Source organism: Pelodiscus sinensis, chromosome 18, assembly GCF_052426305.1.
Source record: "Pelodiscus sinensis isolate ZL-2025 chromosome 18, ASM5242630v1, whole genome shotgun sequence".
Taxonomy (NCBI): Eukaryota; Metazoa; Chordata; order Testudines; family Trionychidae; genus Pelodiscus; species Pelodiscus sinensis.
The window spans coordinates 28019393-28043369 of record NC_143069.1 but is presented as its reverse complement, the minus strand read 5'-3'; the positions used below and the strand labels follow the sequence as shown (position 1 = coordinate 28043369).

Genomic DNA, 23977 nt, shown 5'->3' with positions numbered 1-23977 from the left:
AGGTCTGCGCGAGTCAGGGAGCCAGAAGCAGCAGCTTGGGCAAGTGGCTCCAGGACCAACCCACTCACACACCTTGGGTAGATATTCACGTGGCTGCCCTGAGCCCTGCCACACTCCTGCTGTAAGTGCACCAGCTCACGCAGAGCGAGGTGTGTCTAGCTCCCCGAGATCAGATGCTCGCTCCCAGCTGCAGGGCAGACGTGCCAATGAGGGTCTCAGGAATGACAGGAAGGCCCACCGACCTGGAAGCACATGATCCTAAACCACACCCCAAAGCCCACACTTCAGCCAGACCCTGCACCTCCTCCCGCACTCTGAATACCTCAGCCCCAGCCCAGTGAAAGTGAGTTCAGTTGGGGGAGGGGGAGACTGGAGATGGGGCCTCAGAGGAAGGATGGCAAAGGGGGCAGGCCCTCAGGGAAGGGGTGGGGTACGGGTGCTTGGTTTTGTGCAGCTGAAAATTGGCAGTCCTGCTCAAAGGAGCCCACTAATTACCACTGGGACAGCACCCCCACCCCTATTGATGGCACTGCTAGGAATGAGGGAGGGGAGCATCACACCAGAACATGTAGCAAGCACATAGAGAGAGGGCTGCCCTGCTACAGCCTGTCAACAGCCTCAGCCCTCCTATTTCGGTGCTCTGCAGTCTCTGTGTGGTGCTGATCTGCATGGGTGTGTGATTCTACTGTTGAGATATGTAAAACGAAGAGGGGTCTGGGATGATGGTAGAGTTCAGCCACACTAAGCATTACCCTGGAACATGCTCTGCCCTTCGTTTTTACATCCTAGAAAAATACATAAGCATGCAACTGCTCTATTTGGTTGTGTCTTTTGCTTATCCTCATTGGCTCTGTATAAAATGTCTTCAGGGTTACATTTCTTGTAATTTCTGTAACCTGCTGATTTAGAAAGTTTGTGGTGTTTGTAGAAAAGTGTTTCTTTAAATAGAAATTCTGTAAATAGTAATTAGGGGTGGGTATAATTGTATTCAGTATTTGCATATTAATATTCACTTATTTAAAATGAATATTAACATAAGTACTAAATAAGGTTTTAGGGAAAGTAGTGATAGACGTGTGAATTAACACACTAAAATAGACAAAAGGGTGTAATTGGTGCCAGGTTGTTACCACTCAGATGCTGTGTTGAATGTCCGAGGTAAATGTGAATGGGCAGTAAAGCAGTTTCATTGACCCCATCCACTCTGGGGTTGCCTGTTTCTTCTCTAACATCTACAGTCAGTGGTTGGTAGGGGCTCTGCTGGGAAAAGGCCCCTGGGGCTGGGTGATCCTGAATTTAATGTGCACCCCTTGAGACAAGGGGTCAGATCCTGTCTTGGGTCTCATGGGAACTCTGTGGGTTGTGGGGCCCATCAGAATGTGCTTCACTGAGCAGATACAGAGTGCACCAGGGTTTGTGTCTAAGTTCTTTTGAAGCCCTGGACTAGGGCAGGAGGATGGAGGCTGGGAAGGAACAGAACTGGAGAGTTTAGGATTGGGATAGCAGGGAGGGCTGGGGAGTGACGGACACCAATACGGGGAGTGACGGACACCAGGGCTGGGGAGTGACGGACAGCCAGGGACTGATGTGACCACCAGAGCTGAGCACGCAGGGTGCTCAGAATGTGGGTACTTCACAGGTGAGAATTGCGATGCATCCCCAGAGCTGCCTGGAGGAAGTTTTCCCAGCCCCTGATGCAGGGCTTCTTTATCCAGCCCCCTTTTTCACACTAGAAGGGGTGTGAGCTGCAACACTCAGCAAAGTGCTGCTCTATAACTGGCCTGTGTGAATGAAGCTGGTGCGCACTAAATGGTGCCTTGTTCACATGAACTACATTAACTAGGCTTAGCCAAGTACCTGATTCCAATGTCAACCTCTTAGCATCTGAAATAGGGAGGAGAAAAGTGTTAGAGACAGAAACAGCTGTCGTGTGATGTTCTGGGCATCGTAGCTCCTGGGGTTAGTTGCAGACACTCCACAGCCCCAGTGCAGGAACCAGCAGCTTTGTCATGAGCCAGGCAGTCATTTACTAAAGTCACCAACATGCAAACCATCTAACCGTGATGGCAGCCGTGGGTCTGGATCCTGATACAGCGCTGCCATTCTCAGCCCTTCCATCTCAGGGGAATAACTGGCCTTTGTTCCTAACAGCTCTTTGGACATCGGAGCTCCACACTCCATGGCTACGTCTACACTGGCATGATTTTCCAGAAATGCTTTTAATGGAAAAGGTTTCCGTTAAAAGTATTTTCGGAAAAAGCACGTCTAGATTGGCACGGACGCTTTTCCGCAAAAAAGCCCCGATCGTCATTTACGCGATTGGGGCTTTTTTGCGGAAAAGAAATCTCTGCTGTCTACACTGGCCCTTTTCTGGAACAGTTGTCCGGAAAAAGACTTTTGCCCGAACGGGAGCAGCATAGTTTTTCCGGAAAAGCACTGATGATTTTACATGAGATCGTCAGTGCTTTTCCGGAAATTCAAGCGGCCAGTGTAGACAGCTGGCAAGTTATTCCGGAAAAGTGGCTGATTTTACGGAATAACTGGCCAGTGTAGACACAGCCCACATGTAACTAGGGATGGACGTGCAGACGATGGGAGTTCTGGCCTTGGCAGCCCAGCATGGAAATGTGAGTCTGATCCCGGTCTCTTGGTCATCTCCTTGCACTGCCGCAGCCATCGAGAGAAAGCGACTAGCCCCTTTCTCCTGCATCAAACAATGTGACTCACACTGGACTGTCAAAAGCCAGGTCACCTCTGTGGTCTAACCAGACCGGAGAGCAGGTAACCCCGTGGCTGCTGCAGAGAGCTCACAGCGCTGCTGTGACTGGGGGAAGTAACAACTCAGATTTTGGCTGAAACATTTCACTCAGCCCTGCCCTGCAGTGTTGGTGCTTCTGTCTCTACTCTGCACCATGTGTGGATGGGAGCCTCTGCCCAGGGGCTCTCCTGGACAGTTGATGAACTTACCGAGCAACTGCTGCAGATTCTGGCAATCTGGGGAGAGAAGAAAAGGAGACCATTGTGAGTTCAATATGGGCCGTTCCAAACTCTGGGTGCATTTACACTGTCCCTGGGAGCAAGTGTCCCAGTTTGGGCAGGAAGACACATGCGAGCTCTGCTAGAGCTAATGAGCACTTTGTAGCAGGGTAGCCGATGGTGGCAGGTGCAGCAGCTTGAACTATCTTCTCAACTACAAACCTACTCACAGGTCCTGGGTAGGTTCTTAGGCAGCTGCCCTGAGCCACTGCCCCTGCTATTCCAGCCACAGTGCTACTGTCAGTGCACAAGCAGAGCTAGCCTGTGTCAGGCTACCCCTGGTGGGAAGCTCGCTCCCAGTTGCAGTTTAGATGCACCCAATCAGCCCAGGGTCTCAGAACCACCAGCACAAGTCATACATATTGCTGGGGCTGGGGCAGTCGAGTCCTCATTTTGCTAGGGTCAGGGTAGCTGGGGTATGACCCCAACTTTGTCCCAACTGTGGTGGTCTGGCTCCATAGCTGCCATGGTGGCCCAAGAGCTGCTGTGAGGAGAGAGAGCTGGGGGAGCTTTCTCCCTTGTAGTAGTCCTGGAGCATGTTCCTTCACCCCATTTCCTCCAAACCCAGCCCACTCCATAGCCTGTTTCCCCAGTCAGTGCCCTCTCACCCCTGCCCTCCAACCTTTTGTTCCAGCCCTGAAACTGTCACACCAGACCCCACCCCAGAGCCTGCTACATATCACCTCTATACTGGTGCACATAATGAAATTCGTTCCACACAGGTGTAGGAAAAATTAGAGGGAACACTGATGGTGACCCCCTGGAAAGCTCAGTTCCAGGACCCTTCCATGGACCTTGCATACATGGTGGGATGGGCAATAATTTTTGATGGGTGGTGGCCACTCCAAGAATTGGTAAGTGGTCAAGGGCTGTATTCTTGCATGGTATTAATGGAGGAGGTGTGGTATCTGAGATGGAGGCTGGGTGCAGAAGGGAGATCAGTGAAGAAGACGAGGGTGCAGGATGGGGTGTGGAGTCTGGGAGGGAGTTTGGGTAAGGAGGGGCTTGTGAATCTGGGGCAGGGGATGGGCTACAGGAGGGGATGCAGGGTCCAGGAGAGGGGTTGAGTGCAGGAGAGGATTCTGACCTGGAAGAAGGGGTGCAGGGTCTGGGATGGGGTTGTGACCTGGGGCAGGGGATTAGGGTGCAGGGGCTGGGAAAGGATATGGGTTCAGGAGAAGGGTGCAGAGGGTTTGGGTTATGTGGGCTAAGGGGGGAGGAGGGAGACAGAGGGTTGGGGGAGGGAGGGGCTTGAGTGCCAGAGGGAGGCTACGTCTAGCAGCCCAGCGTATCTGAGGCTCCCAATGGGCCACAGTCCAGATCCAGTGGCTTGGAGAGCTGGATCCAGCCCAGGGGCCATATTTTGCCTGCCCAGCTGGATGGTGTGTGAGGCTGGCGGTGGGGGTAACAGGAGAGGACAGGCCTGAGGAGTTCATGGCTGGAGCAGCAGGGATGCAGTGGGTGAGCTCTGAGGGGCCCTGTCAGAGCTGTGTGCAAGTTACAATAGCGGCCATTTTGCAGGTCAGAACTCAGATGTAACCACAGAGCTGCATGGAGGAAATGTGCCCAGCCCCTGACTCAGGGCTTATTTAAACAGCCCTGCAGGTCAGCCTATGAGGACAGGCGTGATTTGCAGCACACACGGAAGTGCGACTCTCTAGCTGCCCAATTGCTCCTCATCAAATACAACTGTGGAAATATCAAGTAGGAACTTTTTAGTTTGCACTCAGAGCATCCACACTGTGTTGTTACAGTGCAGCGCTGTGGCACATAGGACTATTCACGCCCCTGTATGCTGGACTTGGGGCAGAGCAGAATCCACCCACCCATCTGCTTTACATTCACTCTCTGTAGTTAAGGCTGAAATGTGAGCTGCCAATGCTGCAGGGTTTGTTTGTTTCTCGGGCCGGGGGAGATGATCATAAAGATGATGAAGGTCCACACAGAGCTTGTTCAATCTCATTATAGCATGAAACCAAAGATACTCATTAACTGGGGGTTTAGCCAGGTACCTCCTTCCAAGGTCTTCTTCTCAGTAACTAAAATGGGGAAGAGAAATGTGTTAGACTCAGAGACATACTGTGCGGTGCTGCACATTCCCCAACAACTGGGGTGAGTAGTACACACTTCCCAGAGCTGCCCTCCCAGCCCCAGTGCAGGAGCTCAAAAGTTTGACAGGAGCAGGGCTGGCAGGCACCAACACACAGGAGTCCTGAAAGAGTTTCTCACTCCTTAGCCCTTGTGTACACACACACACTGGCACCAGTTTAACTACTTTGGTTATAAAACATGCCTTGAGTTAAACTGGGGCAGGGTTGTGCTTAGCACAGGCCATGGGCTGGTACTCCACAGCTCCCTCTCTGGCTGATTCTAGCACAGCACTGAGAGCTAGGGGTGCCCCATCCAGCCTTCCCCAGCTACTGGAATAGTGGCCACAAGAGGTCATGGCAGAAGGCAAAGGAAACAAAAGAGGGGGGTCCTTGGGGCTCTTGCTGAGGGAATCCCAAAATAAGGATGCTAAGGACTAGTCAACTAGCTGACTATCCAATAAGCAAATGTTTATTGGATAATTGAGTTGACTACTCGATTCCCCCCACTTGCTGCCTCTATCAGATAGAGGCAGCAAAGGCGGGGGGAAGAAGGGGTACTTTAAAGCAGCAGCACCACACAGAGCCCAGGGTACAAGCTCCATGCGGGGCTGCCACTTTGAAATGCCGTGGCAGCGTATCAAAGGGGCAGCGCAGCATGGAGCTGACCCTGGGCTCCGCTTGGCGCCGCCCCTTGGAAATGTCAATGCAGCGTGGAACCCGGGGTTAGCTAGGGATTTCCCAGCTGACCCCAGGCTCAGGGCTGCATTTCAAAGTTCCACACTAGCATTTGAAAGCGGGAGTATCACATGGAGCCCAGGGTCAACCCCAGGCTCCAGGAGGGCATTTCTGCTTTGAAATGCACAAGAGCCCGCTGGGGCTCTTGTACATTTCAAAGGAGGAATGTGGAAGTGCCAATTGACTAGTTGATGGAAATTCCATTGACTCCCTGACTAGTAAATGACTCGATATTTAACATCCTTCCCCCAGACACAGCGCTGGCATGTTGTATCCATTCTCCCTCCCTTTCATCTGTATTTCCCTGCATGTGTGCACAGTGCCCAGCAGAACAGGCCAGCACCACTCGGCACTATCCCAACTCAAACTAATATTGTTACTAAATATTGAAAAGTTCACAGTGGAATAAATTAGATGTGTGGACTTAAAAAAGCTGCTGCTCTGTCTATTAGCTGAGCTCAGGAGAGTGAAGGTCACAGATTCACAGTTTCAAGCTAGACGGGACCATCAGATCTTCTGCTCTGACCATCTGTACCTCACAGGCCAGAGAATCTCACCCTGTTCCCCCTGCACTGAGCCCAGTAACTCAGGCTGGGCTGCAGCAGCTCCCAGAAAGGTGCCCAGTCTCATCTGATGCCATCAGGAGATGGAGAATTCACCCCGGCCCTGAGAACTTGAGCCAGTGGCTATTCACCCCCTGTGCCCTGGGCATTCTACAGTCACAGGGATGGAATCAGCTCACAGCATCACCGGCCTGGCTGTGTCCTCTCCTTTAAGAAGATAGAGCCATGGAGCAATTGCCCAGGGCTAGTGGGACAGAATCTGGCCCAGAGTTGTCACTGCCAGACCATATGCCTGCTGCACCCACATGCAGGGACCCTTCAGTATCCACTGCAAAACACACACGTGCCAACCTGTCATCATCAATGTGTGTAAGAATGTGGAAACATGAAGAATCACTGCACAGAGACCACCTGGCTCCATCCCCTTCATTGCCCTCAGCCCACCGATAGCACCGGGCACAGAGCTCACACATCTCAACAGACAGAGCAGCAGACCCACCAAGAGTTAACAGAGCCTCCTCTTCAGAGCGTTTCTTCTGAGAGACCTTTCGCTTGGCTGCGGGACAGAGAATCAGACATTGCCGTGAAACAGGGAGGGAAGGGGTCACACTGAGGAATTCATTAATATGGGTAGAGCTGGGACTCCAGTGTGTATGTTCATTTGGTTTATTTTCCCAAACCAACACAGATTAAAGATCTGAATAAGAAGCTCCCATGTCCCAGCCCAGTGCCTGCAAGCACCAGCCTCTAAACATGCCAGTGACACAGCCCCATTACCTGTGTATCCAAGATATGCACAAGCTCCGACAGCAATGAGAACCAGAGTGAACAATACCCAGAATGCAGCCAGCCAGGGAGACTTCTGGGGGAAGACGTCACCTGCCAAAGAGAGAGCGCAGGGTGTGAGGAGCATGGGCCCATCCTGGAGAGAACAGGGTCTGCCACTTGGCCTGATAGTTGCCCCCGGGTACCCCAAAACTTCATGGGAATGAAGGAACGTCCCCTGCAGGCTCTAATCACAGAAAAATGGGAGCTGTTGAAACCAGAGAAGCCAGCGCAGCATCAGCCCCAAGAACCGATTCTGCCCTGCCAAAAACCCTCCTGTTGCTACAAGCCAACAGCCAGCGGCTCCATGCCCAGCCTGCCCAACCCTGCCTGACCAGCTGGCAGCTGGGATGGTCACTGACACATGGTTCCCTGCTCTCAGTCACCATGTCCAGTCCAGAGAAGTTCAGCAGAGACCAGAGACCAGCTGTTTTCCCAGCTGGCCCAGTGTGTTATGAATCCGTGGAGTCATAGATGTTAAAGCCAGAAGGGGCCATTGTAATCACCTAGTTTGACCTCCTGTAGAACTCAGGCCACAGACCCTCACCCAGTGATCCCTGCACACAGCCCAGACCTTCTGTTCCAGCCCAAGTGGAGCTTACAGAAAGAGACACCCGGTTTGGGTTGAAAGATTCCAAGTGATAGAGACTCCACCATGTCCCTAGGGCAGTTGTTCCAAGGGAACTTGCACCTTGTTTCTAGTCTGAATTTGTCCAGCTTCAACTTCCAGCCACCAGCTCATATTCTGCCTTTGTGGGCTAGATTAGAGAGGTACTGAGTCTGTGATTAAGTCTCCTTTTAATCTTCCCTTGGAGAAGCTCTATAAGGGTATGTCTACACTACAGCGCTAATTCGAACTAACTTAGTTCGAATTAGTTAATTCGAACTAAGCTAATTCGAACTAACGGAACTAGACTAAAAAACTAGTTCGAATTAGCGTTTTGCTAATTCGAACTAGCATGTCCACATTAAGTGGACCCTGAACCGAGGTTAAGGCTGGCCGGAAGCAGTGCCGGCAGGGCATCAGATGAGGACTTAGAGCGTGGAGCTGCTGACTCAGGCTAGCCGAGGGCTGTGCTTAAAGGGACCCGACCCCCACCCCAGACAGACAGTTCTCAGGGGTGCCCTGCTTGCAAAGCAGTCCTGTCTTGGAGTGCCCTGAGTGCCCACACTGGGCACATCACAGCACTCGGTCATCAGACCGGCTGCACTTGCCGCAGGCTGCCATCTGGGGAGAGGGGACAATTGGGGGGCTGCAGGAGAGCTTCCACCCCAGATGCCCGCAGAGCAAGCCCAGTCCTCCCCATCGGGGGCTCGTACCCCATTCCTCCCTCACCTCCTTCCACTTACCCTTCCCTAGCCCCCCTTCCTGATGTAGAAAATAAAGAAAACGTGTGGTCAAAAATAGAATCTCTCTTTATTGGACAAAACTCGGGGAGACTGGGAAAAGGAGGTGGGAGAGGGGAAGAGAGAGGGTGGGAGAGGGGAGGGCAACTAAAATGATCAGAGGTTTGGAACAGGTCCCATATGAAGAGAGGCTAAAGAGACTGGGACTTCTCAGCTTAGAAAAGAGGAGACTGAGGGGGGATAGGATAGAGGTCTATAAAAGCATGAGTGGGGTGGAGAGGGTGCATAAAGAAAAGTTCTTCATTAGTTCCCATAATAGAAGGACTAGAGGGGTACGTCTAAATTACATGCCTCTGTCGGCAGAGGCATGTAGATTTGTTTGTTCAGCAAAGGTAAATGAAGCCGCGATTTAAATGATCGCGGCTTACTTTACGTCTACATGGCTGCCGCGCTGAGCCGACAAACAGCTGATCAGCTGTTTGTCGGCTCGCCGCTAGTCTGGACGTTCCCCCTGTCGACATCAAAGCCCTTTGTCGGCAGCCCCGGTAAACCTCATTCCACAAGGAATAACGGGGCTGCCGACAAAGGGCTTTGATGTCGACAGGGGGAACGTCCAGACTAGCGGCGAGCCGACAAACAGCTGATCAACTATTTGTTGGCTCAGCGCGGCAGCCATGTAAATGTAAATGAAGCCGCGATCATTTAAATCGCAGCTTCATTTGCCTTTGCTGATCTGTCTAATCTACATGCCTCTGCCGACAGAGGCATGTAGTCTAGACACAGCTGAGGACACCAAAGGAAAGGAATGGGTAGCAGGCTTCAAACTAGTAACAGAAAGTTCTTCTTCACAAAGCAAAGAGTCAACCTGTGGAACTCCTTGCTGCAGGAGGCTCTGAAGGCTAGAACTAGAACAGAGTTTAAAGGGAAGTGAGATCAAGTCATGGAAGTTGGGTCCATGGAGTGGTATTAGCCAGGGGGTAGGAGTGGTGTCCCTGCCCAAAGTTTGTGGAAGGCTGGAGAGGGATGGCACAAGACAAATGGCTTGGTCACTGTCTTCGGTCCATCCCCTCCAGGGTTCCTAGGGTTGGCCACTGTCGGCAGACAGGCTACTAGGCTAGATGGACCTTTGGTCTGACCTAGTACGGCCATTGTAAGCTCAGGGCTCAGGGTCTGGGGTCTCAGTGGATCACCTTGATTTTCATGCACACCTGCTCCTGGGTGGCCAGGCTGGCAGCTCTCCTGCCCTAGACGGCCACTTTCCTGTGCCTAGTGCGGAGGTCGAGGACGAGGTCCATGATGTCCGCACTAGACAAGGTGGGTGCCCGCCTCTTGTGGTCCTGGGCAAGCTCCCGGGAGCCACCAGCCTGGTCCCGGGAAGAGGGGGAGGGCTGGGGGGCATCGGGTGGCTGGCTCGAGCCGTGCCAGGTGCAGGGTCTGCTGGCTGGGTGCTGGCAGGCTTGCACCTGGCACGGGCACCGTAGCCAGCCCGTGCCCCTTTAAGGGGTCTGGGGCCGGGAGGGGGGCAATAGAGTTTCCCTGGTGTTGGCCAGAGTGGCCACCAGGGCAAGCTGGGGAGGGCTAGCCTCCCACTAGTTCGAATTAAGGGGCTACACACCCCTTAATTCGAACTAGTAAGTTCGAACTAGGCTTAGTCCTCATGGAATGAGGTTTACCTAGTTCGAACTAAACGCTCCGCTAGTTCGAATTAAGTTCGAACTAGCAGAGCGCTAGTGTAGCGCCTATCAAAGTTAATTAGAACTAACAGACGTTAGTTCGAATTAACTTTGCAGTGTAGACATACCCTAACTTAAGTTCCCTGTTTCTGACTGGGGGGGAGGCTTCCAGACCTGTAATCCTTCATGCGCCTGGTTCCTGAGCACTTTCCAATCTGCCAACATCCCATTTCAAAGTGTGGACACCAGAACCGAACACTGTATCTCATTGTGGTGTTGCTAACACCACACACAGCGGTGATCTCAGCTCCCTTCTCCTGCCAGAATAGTCACTATTAGTGAGAACCCACCTTAACAAGCGCTGTCACCACTCAACCAGGTCTGTGCTCTTTCTTATGAGTAGCACCACGGTCTGCTGGTGCAGCTGACGCTGGAGCTCCAAGATCAGCAAAAATGGCAGTAGTAAAAACTTTGTAGCTTTAATAACTCTCTGCAGCACTAACAACCACTCCTTCTGCATGGGGACACTCACCGGAGAGGTGAACGGCCGATTGTTGCTGGGTTTCCACCAGGCCATTCCGCACGATGCAGCTGATGTCTCCACTATTTTCCCTTTCGGTGACGGTGACGTGACTCACAACACGGTACAGGCTCTCCCTGTCCTGAGTCACGTCAGTCGCAGTCTCCGTTGCCAGTTTCTGCTGGTTCTTCCCAACCCACTGGAGTTCGGGTTTGGGGAACCAGCCTGCAGATCGACAGGCCAGCCCAAGGCCCTCTCCCCGGGGACCCAGCACATCAATGAACACCGGAGCCACAGCTGCAGGGAGAGACAGAGAGTGTGTGTGTCAGGGAATCAGGACTTTAGACTCATAGACTCATGGACTTTAAGGTCGGAAGGGACCATTATGATCATCTAGTCCGACCCCCTGCACAGTACAGGCCACAGAATCTCACCCACCCCTCCCAGAATAATCCTCTCACCTATATCTCAGATATTGAAGCCTTCAAATACTTTGAAGACCCCAAGATGCAGTGAATCCTCTAGCTGTGATCTGTACCCCATGCTACAGAAGAAGGCGAAAAACCTCCAGGGCCTCTGCCAATCTACCCTGGAAGAAAATTCCTTCCCGACCCCAAATATGGCGATCAGCTAAACCCTGAGCATGTGGGCAAGACTCATCAGCCAGACACCCAGAAAGTTCTCTAGTAATTCCTATCATCCTCCAGTGACCTATTTCCCACTGATAATGAATGGTCAATTAGTTACCAAGATCATGTTATCTCATCAAACCATCCCCTTCATAAACCCATCTAGTTTAATCTTGAAGCCAGATAGGTCTTTTGCCCCCACTACTTCCCTTGGAAGGCCGTTCCAGATCCTCACTCCTCTAATGGTTAGAAACCTTCATCTAATCTCAAGTCTAAACTTCCTACTAGCCAGCTTATATCCATTTGTTCTTGTGTCCACATTGGTATTAAGCTTAAATAATTCCTCTCCCTCCCTGGTATTTATCCCTCTAATATATTTAAAGAGTGCAAGCATGTCCCCCCTCAGCCTTCTTTTGGTTAAAGTAAACAAGCCAAGCTCCTTGAGTCTCCTTTCATAAGACAGGTTTTCCATTCCTCGGATCATCCTAGTGGCCCTTCTTTGTACCTGTTCTAGTTTGAATTCATCCTTCTTAAACATGGGAGACCAGAACTGCACACAGTATTCCAAATGGGGTCTCACCAATGCCTTGTATAATGGCACTAACACCTTCTTATCCCTACACTTTGGCATGGGGTGAAGTGTGGCAGGGGCACTTAGGGTCACATGCTCCTCCAAACTCTGTGGGAGGGAGGGGCAATGGACTAGCAGCTGGCACAGAGCCATCTTGTCCATTGGACAGTTTGGGGCAACCACCTCAGACTTTGAGGGGGTCCTAAGAGGCCTAGGGCAGCCCCTGCGACTAGTGGGGTGGCCTGGCACCAGAAGCATGGACTGGGTCCACCACTGAACTCACTAGTTGCGGTAGGAAATGTCCAACCTGGCCCCAGGTGCATCGCTAGGGGAGGAGGGAAGGAAGAAGGGGTGGAACCGCCAATCACGCTCACCGAAGGTGGGAAGAGGAGTGACACGGCCGAGAGCTAGCAAAGCGTATGAGACAGAGTCAGCTCGCTCCTCTTTCTGCCACCGCCAGTGAGTGTGGGGATGGGCCATGCCACACTCACATTGGATTTCTCTCTCCCTGTGTTGCACACAGACACCCTCCCCTCATTTGAATCTCTCCCTAAAAGCACCTGTCTCCTGTGGAGCCTTTGGACTAGGAGCCACCAAACACAGGAGAGGATTTCAAACTACCTCAGGGCTCTGCTTTATCACGGAGGGGTGGCCCTAATCTAGAGCCAGATGTGTCTGAACTGCCATGTCAGGGACTAGGCTTCTCAGGCCATGTCTTCATTAAGTAGAACATCGATGTGCCACAATCAATCTTCTGGAGTTTGATTTAGCGGGTCTAACGTTTGCTCCCATCGGCCTCCCACTGGGAGGGCAGCAGGGAAACTCGATTCAAGGAACAGTGACTCCAGCCATGTAACTAATACAATTGGAGTTGCGTATCTTGATTTGACCTTCCCTTTAGTGTATACCTGGCCTTAGGGAGTCCAATGGGAGGAGACCGTCCCTTCCACTGTCCTTGTGCAGCACTGAATGCGGGGCTAGCGCCCAGGGAATAACCAACAATATCCCAGCCCTTGGACACTGCAGGGGAGGTTCCAGGGAGGCCAAATATAATCATCTCCTGAGCTGGGATTTGGGCAGAATGGGGACAAAAGTCCCCCCCTTCCCACAGCACTGCCATGAGGGCCCCAGCTTTATGGCTCATTGAAAAGAGGGCATTTAATGCAGCACTGAGCCTGTAAGCACCCCAATGGGGTTAGTTGAGTGTGAAGGGAGAGCGCCCCCTACTGAGTCCTGCAGCACAGGACCATGCTGCCATGGGGGGTTCAGTCTGGGAACATCCTCCATGGTACACGAGGCTCTGGCTGCCATCACAGCACCCTCTAGTGGCTCCATCTCACCTGCAACCTGTAGCTCAGTGATAGCTTCCTGTGTCCAGGCTGGGTTCTTCACAAGACACTGGTATTTCCCAGCATCTGCCACTCGGAGCTGTTTCAGCTTCAGGGAGACGTTCCCCCTGCTGAATTCCTGCAAAAACAGCTCTGTCCGGGTCTGGTAACCCTGCCCCGGCTGGTCCTTGCGACCCTCATCCAAGTACTCATGAACTGATGTTAATCCTGTGTCAATTTTCTTCCACAGCACTTCCATGTTTGGCACACGGGCCGGAGGTGAGAGCTGACAGGGTAACACCACATCCCGGCCAAATACTCCCACCACGGGGTGTGAGGAGTCAGCCAGGGAGAATATCTCTGGAACAGACAAACCCAGGAGCAGATTGAGTGAGAGGGAAAAGGAGCTGGGGCCCACCCATACACGCACAGTGAGTGAGACGAGGGAGTGTTATTAGCTAAACAAAATTCTTTCACTCATGAGTCATGTGTAGATCAACTGTTACCCGCTGGGCAAGCCTACCCTACGTCGGCATAGCTGCACCGGTGCATCTGGGGAGTTTGCATTATGCCGACAGAGAGCAACATGAGTTATATTGATTTAGTGTAGACCTGCCTTCAGTGTGGACACAGGGCAACATAGCTAGGCCAGAGCTGTCACAAGTTAGCCCTCCAGTGCTGTCCTACGATCCCCAGAAACTCCTCCAAAGGTGCTTGTCTTGCAACCTACCTCTTATTGGGCCTCCACTGAAAGCTGCCTACTGCACAGCCCCAGGGCACCGTTACAAGCTCTTTCCACTGCAAGCAATGTATTTGATAAACCGATTTCAGAGCCACGTAGCCCTTCCATGGCTGCCGAGAGGCCACCTCAGAGGGCTGTTGCCTGGCCAAGGTATCAAGTCTTTGATGGACCTTTGAGGTCGACACGTGGCCCTCTCATGGACTCAATAGTCCAAACAGAAACTGACTCAAATCGGCAGACAATGTTCTGGGCATGGGTGACTGGAGGAAATGAAGCATCTGAAGGTGCTGTACAGAACCGCTGTGTCTGAAGGGTCTCCAGGCTCATCTGTCCCACTATGGGGCATGTAGAGTAATTACTGACAAGCTGCAGCACCTGACACTCTCTGGGAAGCTACAGGTAGAAAGTGATAAGAGTGTGATGTTCAAAGCCAACAAGGAGATTTTGCTGTCAGTGTTACCAACCCTTGGGCTCTTGTGTTTTCTGTAAATCCCCAGTTCCTGGAGGCAGGTGATTCTGTGAGGCTCTCAGCTTCCTTTTCTTAAGTTAATTTCTAGCTCTAGTGGTTGCAAAGTAAACCTTGAAAAAGTGACGTGAATGGGGACGAAAGCTCAAAAAACAAGGCAAATTAGAAGAACTCTACAGGTGGTTTGGTGTTGTAGTTTTCTAAATCTAATTGTTTTAGGGCTGGCTCATGTTGGATGGCTCGGGATGCTGTAGCTCCCATTCATCCTAATGGGAACTGGGCGCCCCCATCCCTCAGGCAGGTGTGAAGAGCTCAGCCTTGAAGGACATGAGAATCTAGGTCCTGGGGTTGGGGAGGGGGCAGGTTTAGAAGTGCGGGGCCTTTGGGTGCTAGGGCAGGACTGGAAGAGATCAGCACTGGAGGTTACGGAAGCCTTTCCTAGGGCCGCAGGTGCTAGACAACTTGCTACAAGATGCAACAATCCTGCTACTCAGAGCTAAGACACGCCCCAGCCACCCTAATGTCATCCCTCCCCACATCCCTTTTTCGCTGCACGTCTAAGGATTTCTGGGGGTGTCTTGAGTCATCTCTTCCAGCCCAGCAGGGGGCAGTGCACATGGGGACAGACAGGGACATAATAGGGATTCAAACTTTACCAGAAAGAGCACATGGCTCCAGGAGGAGGATCCCCAGGCTACACACACAGAGCCACCACCGCGTTGCCATAGGAACTTCCCAGGCAGGGACCTGTGAGGAAAGAGCAGGGATGGTTAACACCCCCCAGCCTGTGTGAGGGGCCGGCAGGGCAGGGAACATGCCTCATCCATCAGCTAACTTGACCCCCTCTGCTCCCAGGCAGAGCATCTCCTCAGGATGGGAGAAGATTCCATCACTTCCAGGCTGTTCTGCCCCCTGTCCCAGCCTGGCACCAGGAATTTACACCCCAGGCTGTGCTGTGTATCCACCCCCATTTTCTCCCCTCGTCTGGTCTCTGACCACTTCCCATGCGGGTTGAGCAGGGCCACTTCTGAGGGAACCCCAGTGGTACCCACACCACTGTCCCAATGCCTGCCTCTGTGCCTGCCACCACAGTGAGCAACACAGACAGTGAAATCAGTCCCTGCCTGCCTTTTCAAAAGGCCTTTATAGAACTAGATGAGTTCTTAGTGGATCTGCCTCTTGCCAGGGTTTCTATTGCAAGTGGCTTCCCACAGCATTAGTAATCTAGTGATAGATCCATGGCCAATGCCTCTCCTCTCATGCTCACTGTTTGCACTTCTCAATTCCGAAATGATCCTCCTGGATCTTCTATTGCAATTGTTTCTGAAGGCTTGTTGGCATTACGGCCATGCTGCCCTTGAAAACTTCCCCCTCGCAATAGGTTCATTACCCGTAGGAGAATTCTGCCCCATTGCACACATGCATAATTCAGGAGTTGAGATTTTTTTTCCCTGCAGATGACAAATCCTGCTGGAAAGTTGCCTTTTACCCACCGGGGCACTGGACACTGGGCACTAGAACACAGCAGCTGCTTCCAGGCGAGCCCCAGTTGCTGACAGGGAAGAGAAGAGGCTGCCTTCCTCATGGTGGTGGGTGAGGACAGGAGACAGGAAATATGAGGGCACAGGCAGCATGGAGTATATGGGAGGTCACATAATGAGGTTCACAAAGACTAAGGACAGACTGGGATGAATGGGAGAGGAGGTGCAAGGCCACATGGGAGAAGGGGATGGCTGAGTGGGGGCCACAGACACATGGGGATGAGAAAGGAGTGCAGGTATACATGGGGACAGAGGGGAGGCGGAGCAGAAACACACAGCAGAAAGGGGGTGGTTGAGTGGGGACAGAGGGACACATGGGAATGAGGCCACAGGGACACATGGCGGTGTCTCAGTGGGAGTTCACAGACACATGGGGCAGGGGGCAGAGGGTGGGGAGACACATAGAGGAAGGAGAAGGAGGTGCAGGGATACATAAGGATGAGAAGCAGAGATGGCTGAGTGAGGGTGCAAGGACATATGGGGGTGGGGTTGTTCCGCAAATTCAGTCAGAATTTTAACTTCATGCTTTCACCTTCTTCAAAGTTGAAGTTGTTATAAATATCCAGCATTTCCTCCCCAACAAGCAGCCAAGAGAGTGATTTCAACGTGATCATGGCTGCTAAATACAATTTAAATCTTTTGGAATTTCTTCCAGTTTTCTGCTACATTGCCTGGTAGTTGAAAGCTGGTTTGAGCTTGCAAAACATTCAGGTTTGGCTTTCTTCCCTTCATGATCCACTCAAGCTATCGCTGTGATCATATAACAAATAGAAAAGCTTTTGCTCTTCTCTGCTTTCTGTTCCACCAGCTCCCTTGCCTCTGCTTTCAGTTTCTAACACAGGAGTTAACCTCAAAATGACTTCCCCGTTCTCTTTGTCACTCAGCACTTCTGACACCATGGAGTGATCTTGGGTTTCATTAAGCAACAACCGAGTGAGTGAGAAAGGAATAAACTTTTAGTCAAACAAACTAGACAGCATCTGTGCCAAACAGCCATGAACAACTACATTGTGTTCTCCACTGTAGTGGGGTTCGACTCACCACCACGGCACAGCCTGTTGGTCACATTGGGAATTAGCTCTGACCTTCCACAGGGTGCCCTATTCTGGCTGGTGTCTTGATTGTGGCTTTGCCCTCTGCTGTCTTTAGACCCACGTTGCTCTTGGGACCGCAGCGTCCTCTTCAGGATACTGCTCTCTGGTAGTGTCTGCTACTCTGATCTCTCACACCCTTCCAGGGGTGTCAGCAGTCCCCAGTCCCACCTGCCAGCGTGGCCAGCTGCTGCCCCAAAGTCTAGCCCCTTGCCTCTGGAGCAAGCCATAGTCTATACAGGCCATGCTCCTTGGTGGCATGGTTTAGCGCAGCGGTCCTTGACGCAGTGCCTGTGGATGCCATGGTGCCTGGTAGGGCATTTATGTGCACCTGCCGAATGATCTGGGACGGCCCCACCCCCGGCGCCCGGACCATGCGTAGTGCTGGCCCTAGGTGCATGGCGCATGGGCAGCCCCATCCCCGGGCATGCGGCGCATGCGCAGCCCCACCCCCACACACACTGCAGCCCCAAAAGGTTGGGGACCACTGGTTTAGTGCAAAGAGGAATGGGGGGGACCCAGGACCTCCTACTACTCTGGGTCCCAGCTCAGAGACTCTCTGGTGGAAGACTTGTCCTATCCTCCTTTACTCCCTTTTTCTGCTCACATTCCCTTCCCCTGGGCTACTTCACCGTGACCCCTTGCACCTTCTTGGCCCTTGTCTCAAGGTCACAGCCTGGCAGGTATCAGGTTGGAGCCTCTCTGCCTGCCCAGAGCTCTTCTCTCCAGGTGCTTCTCCCTCTCTGCAGGAGCTAGTCTTTCAGCCTTGCCAGTTAGGACCCAACTGCCCATTGCTCTGCTGAGCAGCTCCTTATATACAGGGCCGCCCCAGCAAGCTGCCTTCTGGTTCACTTCTTATAAGGCCTTTCTTAATTGGTCAAGGCTTTGCTAGGCTCCCTCCAGCCTACTTTAACTTCTTCTGGCCAGAGTGGGGCAGCCACCTCACTACGGCCACCTTGTTCCCAGGCATGGCTTAAAATTCCTTTATCCATAATACTGTGAGGGAACCTCTCTCAGCTGTAACCTTGCACAAACCCATCTCTACAACTGACACCCCATGCTCTGGGAAGCAGTAGAGGTGAGGCTGAGGGGGCCCATGTGCTGGCCCTGTCTTCCTAGGAGGGGGAGACAGGGCCCAGCCACTGACCTGGGCAGCGGGTGAACCTGCAACTGGCCCCATTCCTCTCCCTCCCCTTCTTTCTTCCGGCCCCCTCCCCAGCCAAGAGCCCTCCCCCCCCACACTGCGGGCCTCGCTGACCCAAGCCAGTGTACCCCTCCCCCAGTCCTGGTCAGGGCCTGCAGTGCCCCCAGCCTCAGCCCCAGAGTGGGCGCCACCCCAAACCCCAGCCCTGGAACGGCATCAGGCAGGTGGTGTTGATGCAGCGCCCCCAACTGGAGCACAAGGGCGGGCACCAGTTCTAGCCTCCCCCTGTCCTGGCAGCAGCCCAGCCCAACCCTGCCCTGCTGCATCATGAAAGAGCAGGAACTCAGGGCTCTCCTAGGAGTGGAGCATGGGCAGGGCCACACTGGGCTGTTTGGGGAGCTCAGCCTCCCCCTGCCTAGTACACCCACTACCCATGTCACTGTCACCCCAATGAGTAGGGGGGAGGGCTCCCTGTCAGAGAGCCCCTGAGCGCCTGTAACGACATTAATTTAACCCCACCCTCTGCAGAGCTCCAAGCCCTTGCTGGCATGGGAAGAAGGAACTGGAGTCTGGCCCACAGCCAGCTGCTTTGTGTTATCAGTACATTTCCTGCCCAGCCCCAGAGCAAAGGGTGAATGTAGGTTTCTGGGACATTTTATTATCTGTATGCCCTTGTGCAAAGCGGGACTCCGAGAGTAAAGGAGCTGGGCTTTCTGGGAGGCGGGTGAAAATGTGGAATTTTTTCTGAGATTATTTTTCTTTTCATTGAAAAGTTTTCCTGAGATCTCCCAATATTCCAAAACAAAATGACTTAAACCCAAACAATAATGGAATAAAACAGATTGGAAAATCCATTAAAAGCAAATGGAATCAAACTGACTTTGTAAAAGTTCAGTTCTTACTCCTTAACAGCCACATTATTTTCATTTTGATTCTAGTAAGCGTGGAATCAAAATAAACATTTTTATGTGAATCGTTTTATTTAAAAATTTTGACTGAAATGAAATTGTTGGGTGAAGTTGTTCATAAAATTGTGAAAGCTGTTTTTCATTACACCCTTTTTTCCATGGAACATTCTTTACCAGGTCTGGTTTCCAGCTTCTTTACAAGGCTCATGTTCAGCCTAAAATAATGCAGGGTAAAATATTGAAAAAACACCTAACTCCCAATGGCTTTCAATAGGAGTGAAGGCCCAGGTCTACAAAGGAACATGGACATATCACGGTCTAGTGGCTTGGAGAGAATTTAACAGTTCAGATGCTGCTCTAAACACAGCAGGGCGTGGGTGAAAAAACAGAGAGTGACCAAAGAGACTCTAGCCGTAAGCTCCTAAATCACTTGAGTGTGGGTGAGAGAAACTACAGACCAGTCATTCTTACCTCAGTCCCCCAAAAATCATGGAGGAGATCCTCAAGGAATCCATTTTGAAGCACTTGGAAGAGGGGAAAGTGATCAGGAATAGCCAACGTGGAGGGTTAGTGTGGGGGAAGCGTGGGGGTGCTGGAGAGGACAGGCCGACATTCCAGGCTGCCGTGGCTGGCAGAGCAACAGCTGCTGGCTTGAGGCACTTCTGGGTCTGACAGAAGATACAGGATCAAAACCCCACACATCTCTCTCTGGCACAGACCAGACCTGTGCGCTCTGTGGTCCTGTGCCGGGTGCACACCTGTTCTACCACAGCACCATGTCCCACCAGGCACGGCTTGGAAGGTCTGAGCCCAGCTAGGCCCAGTGCCAGGCTGAGAGCGCTGAGGGGCAGGGACGGTCTCTCACAGACTGTGCCACACCCAGCACAGCGGGACCCTGATCTCAGTCAGAGCATAGTGGGGCTCTGATTTCAGTTGTTACCTTGGCAGGACTCAGCAAATGGGGACCCAGAGCTCAGCTGGGGACTCTAGGTGCTACAGTAGTACTACTGCAACCACTACTACTATTGCTACTACTACCACTGAGCACCTTCCATTCAGATCTCTGAGCCACAGCCCCCGTCTCCTCCCCTCCTCCATGCATACTTTGGACCTGGCAGCACCTTCTCCACGAGGCATTGGCAGGGCAGGGCTGCGTAAGGCTCTTCTGAAGAGGCACCAAATCACCCTCCAGGGAACCGCAAGGAATCTCTCTGGCCACGCCGGGCAGTGAGGGGATAACGGGCTGAGCAGTGACTCACACCCATTAGCGTTTGCCCAGCAGTGATGGGAGGTGGCAAGAGGCCCTGGTGAGGGTGGTGAGGACGTGCTCCCTAGAACAGGAGTGTGAGCAGCTCCTAAGAATGAAGAAAAGGGGGCAATAATGGAGAGGAACCTACCTTAAGGACCCAGCATGTCCCAGGAGTTGCCAGACAGCGAGTCAGGGGTGCCAGTCCCACGCTGGGTGCCCAAGGAACTGAACCGACAGGTTGTGGCCAATACAGAAACAGACCCAGGAGCTGTGAATGGACTTTGAACGTGGAAAGTGAAAGCACCAGGGCACCAGTCACACAATAACAGGGTGAAGCGGTATCTTTTTGAGGCAAGCCCTGGAGCACTGGGACTCTGCAACCAGCTTATCAGCCTGGCAGAGAGATTGTCCAGCAGGTGTGTGGAGTCTAGATGGTGATGGGTTCCTGTTCTTCCTCCCATCCCCTTGGAGGCCCATTGCAGATCAGCCTGAGCACTGTTACTTGCCTGCCCTCAATCTACCCCATTCTCATCCTCTCATCAACCCCTCCCAGCCTTCCCCTCCTGCTCCCATAGGTGTGGGAATTAGAGGAGTGGGGGGTGCTGCAATTCCCCCTGGAGTTGGGGATCCCAGCCACAGGCTCCTGCTGCCCTGGGTCCCAGCTGCCAGGCCCGCTCATCTCCGGGGGCTTTGCTTCCAGCCCTTGGTCCTGTTTGGTGGCTGTGCCCATAAAAACAGTCTTGGTGGCTGGCCCGGGTGCCACCCAGCCGCGGGACCTGCCACCAGGTCCTGCATGCAGGGCCCCACTCAGCCACCAGACCAGGTAAGGGGGGCTGAGCAGACATTCTGACTATTGGTCCCTTACTCTGACTCATTGGTCCCTTCTGGCCTTTAAACACACGTATATGAAAATAAACTGTCCTGCAAACCTCATGAGAGAGAGGGAGAACGAGGCAGGTTAACGTGTGGGGATAAAAATAACATTGAGAGAGCGGGTTCTCCAATCCCACATCACAGCAGAGCTGCTAAGGGCTGCTCGCTTGGGGTCGGGCCTGGGGAGAGCTCGCTGCTGGGCAGCGGAGGAGGTGTCTGCACAAGGGACTCGAGATGCTCAGGGCGCTTTCGGCATGTCCTGTGGTTCCCGCCCTGCGCGGCTGCACGGAGGAGCCGGATTGTGTGTGCAGAGTTGCTGAGCAGGGCCATTGCTCACGACATCAGCTCTCCTCTCCCTTCCCCTCTTCTGAGCAGCAGCTGGTCCTAGCTAGTCCTGCAGGATGTGGCTCCATCACTGTCCCCACCAGGACTGGGTAGATGGTGCTAATTCTGTTCTGGCTGCCCCAGGTTGTGAGCCAGGGGAAGAGGCAACACTAGGGCTGAAGCAATAGGACTCTGAGATCAATTAAATGCTCTGTAGCACATTTCCCAGCTTGTGTCTCTCATTTTTGCCCTGTCCTGCCCCATGCAGGCTCTTGAGCTGAAATAGCCTAGGGTCCTGGCAGGCAGGTCCAAAGCTGGTATTTGTTGCCCAGGCTTTTGGAAGAGTTGGAGGCCAAGGGGAGGAAGGACAATCTAGTTGATAGGGCAGCAGATTGGGAATCAATTCATTCTCTGACTCAGATGGAGACTCCTGTGTGTCCTGGGTTCAGTCAGTCTCACTCACTCTAGGGTATGTCTACACTACAGAGTTAGTTCGAACTAACGGACGTTAGTTCGAACTAACTTTGATAGGCGCTACACTAGCGCTCCGCTAGTTCGAACTTAATTCGAACTAGCGGAGCGCTTAGTTCGAACTAGGTAAACCTCATTTTACGAGGATTAAGCCTAGTTCGAACTAGCTAGTTCGAATTAAGGGCTGTGTAGACTCTTAATTCGAACTAGTGGGAGGCTAGCCCTCCCCAGCTTTCCCTGGTGGCCACTCTGGCCAACACCAGGGAAACTCGTCTGCCCCCCTCCCGGCCCCGGACCCCTTAAAGGGGCACGGGCTGGCTACGGTGCCCGTGCCAGGTGCAAGCCTGCCAGCACCCAGCCAGCAGACCCTGCACCTGGCACTGATCGAGCCAGCCACCCAATGCCCCCCAGCCCTCCCCCTCTTCCCGGGACCAGGCTGGCAGCTCCCGGGAGCTTGCCTGGGACCGCAAGAGGCGGGCACCCGCCTGGGCTAGTGCGGACATCGTGGATCTCGTCCACGACCTCCACACTAGGCACAGGAAAGTGGCCGGCTTGGGCAGGAGAGCTGCCAGCCTGGCCACCCAGGAGCAGGTGTGCATGAAAATCAAGGGGGTCCAGTGAGACCCCCGACCCTGAGCCCTGAGCTTACAATGGCCGTCCTGGGTCAGACCAAAGGTCCATCTAGCCCAGTAGCCTGTCTGCCGACAGCGGCCAACCCTAGGGACCAAGCCATTTGTCTCGTGCCATCCCTCTCCAGCCTTCCACAAACCTTGGGCAGGGACACCTCTCCTACCCCCTGGCTAATACCACTCCATGGACCCAACCTCCATCACTTTATCTCACTTCCCTTTAAACTCTGTTCTAGTTCTAGCTTTCACAGCCTCCTGCAGCAAGGAGTTCCACAGGTTGACTATTTGCTTTGTGAAGAAGAACTTTCTGTTACTAGTTTGAAGCCTGCTACCCATTCCTTTCCTTTGGTGTCCTCTAGTCCTTCTTTGTCGGAACTAATGAAGAACTTTTCTGTATGCACCCTGTCCACCCAACTCCTGCTTTTAGAGACCTCTATCCTGTCCCCCCTCCGTCTCCTCTTTTCTAAGCTGAGAAGTCCCAGTCTCTTTAGCCTCTCTTCATATGGGACCTGTTCCCAACCCGTGATCATTGTAGTTGCCTTCCCCTCTCCCAGCCTCTCTCTTCCCCTCTCCCACCTCCTTTTCCCAGTCTCCCTCAGTTTTGTTCAATAAAGACAGATTCCATTTTTGAACACAATTGTCCTTTATTTTGTACATCAAGAAAAGGGGCTAGGGAAGGGTAAGTGGAAGGAGGTGAGGGAGGAATGGGGTACTAGCCCCCGATGGGGAGGACTGGGCTGGCTCTGCGGGCTTCTGGGGGTGGAAGCTCTCCTGCAGCCCCCCAATTGTCCCCTCTCCCCAGATGGCAGCCTGCGGCAAGTGCAGCCGGGCTGATGGCCGAGTGGTGTGATGTGCCCAGTGTGGGCACTCCGGGCACTCCAAGCCAGGACTGCTTTGCAAGCAGGGCACCCCTGAGAACTGTCTGTCCGGGGTGGGGGTCGGGTCCCTTTAAGCGCAGCCCTCGGCTAGCCTGAGACAGCATCTCCACGCTCTAAGTCCTCCTCTGATGCCCTGCCGGCACTGCTTCCGGCCAACCTTAAGCCCTGTTCAGGGTCCACTTAATGTGGACATGCTAGTTCGAATTAGCAAAACGCTAATTCGAACTAGTTTTTAGTTCTAGACGTGTTAGTTCGAATTAGCTTAGTTCGAATTAACTAATTCGAACTAAGTTAGTTCGAACTAACTCTGTAGTGTAGACATACCCCTAGTGCCTCAGTTTCCC

General features: G+C 52.8%; 1 protein-coding gene across 1 annotated transcript in view; it reads right to left on the bottom strand.

Annotated features, from left to right (window-relative positions):
• LOC102462465 (butyrophilin subfamily 3 member A2-like) overlaps positions 1–21923 on the bottom strand; it is a 31647-nt gene extending 9724 nt beyond the window's left edge. The window contains exons 1-9 of the mRNA XM_075915467.2: positions 20607–21923; positions 15182–15272; positions 13330–13677; positions 10802–11086; positions 7202–7303; positions 6924–6980; positions 5049–5075; positions 2968–2994; positions 1858–1884 (exon numbers count right to left, since the gene is read on the bottom strand). Coding sequence (XP_075771582.2) covers positions 1858–1884; positions 2968–2994; positions 5049–5075; positions 6924–6980; positions 7202–7303; positions 10802–11086; positions 13330–13677; positions 15182–15251 — 943 coding nt within the window. The 5' untranslated portion in view covers positions 15252–15272; positions 20607–21923. The remainder of the gene's footprint in view (positions 1–1857; positions 1885–2967; positions 2995–5048; positions 5076–6923; positions 6981–7201; positions 7304–10801; positions 11087–13329; positions 13678–15181; positions 15273–20606) is intronic.
• Between the last annotated feature and the right edge of the window lie 2054 nt (positions 21924–23977).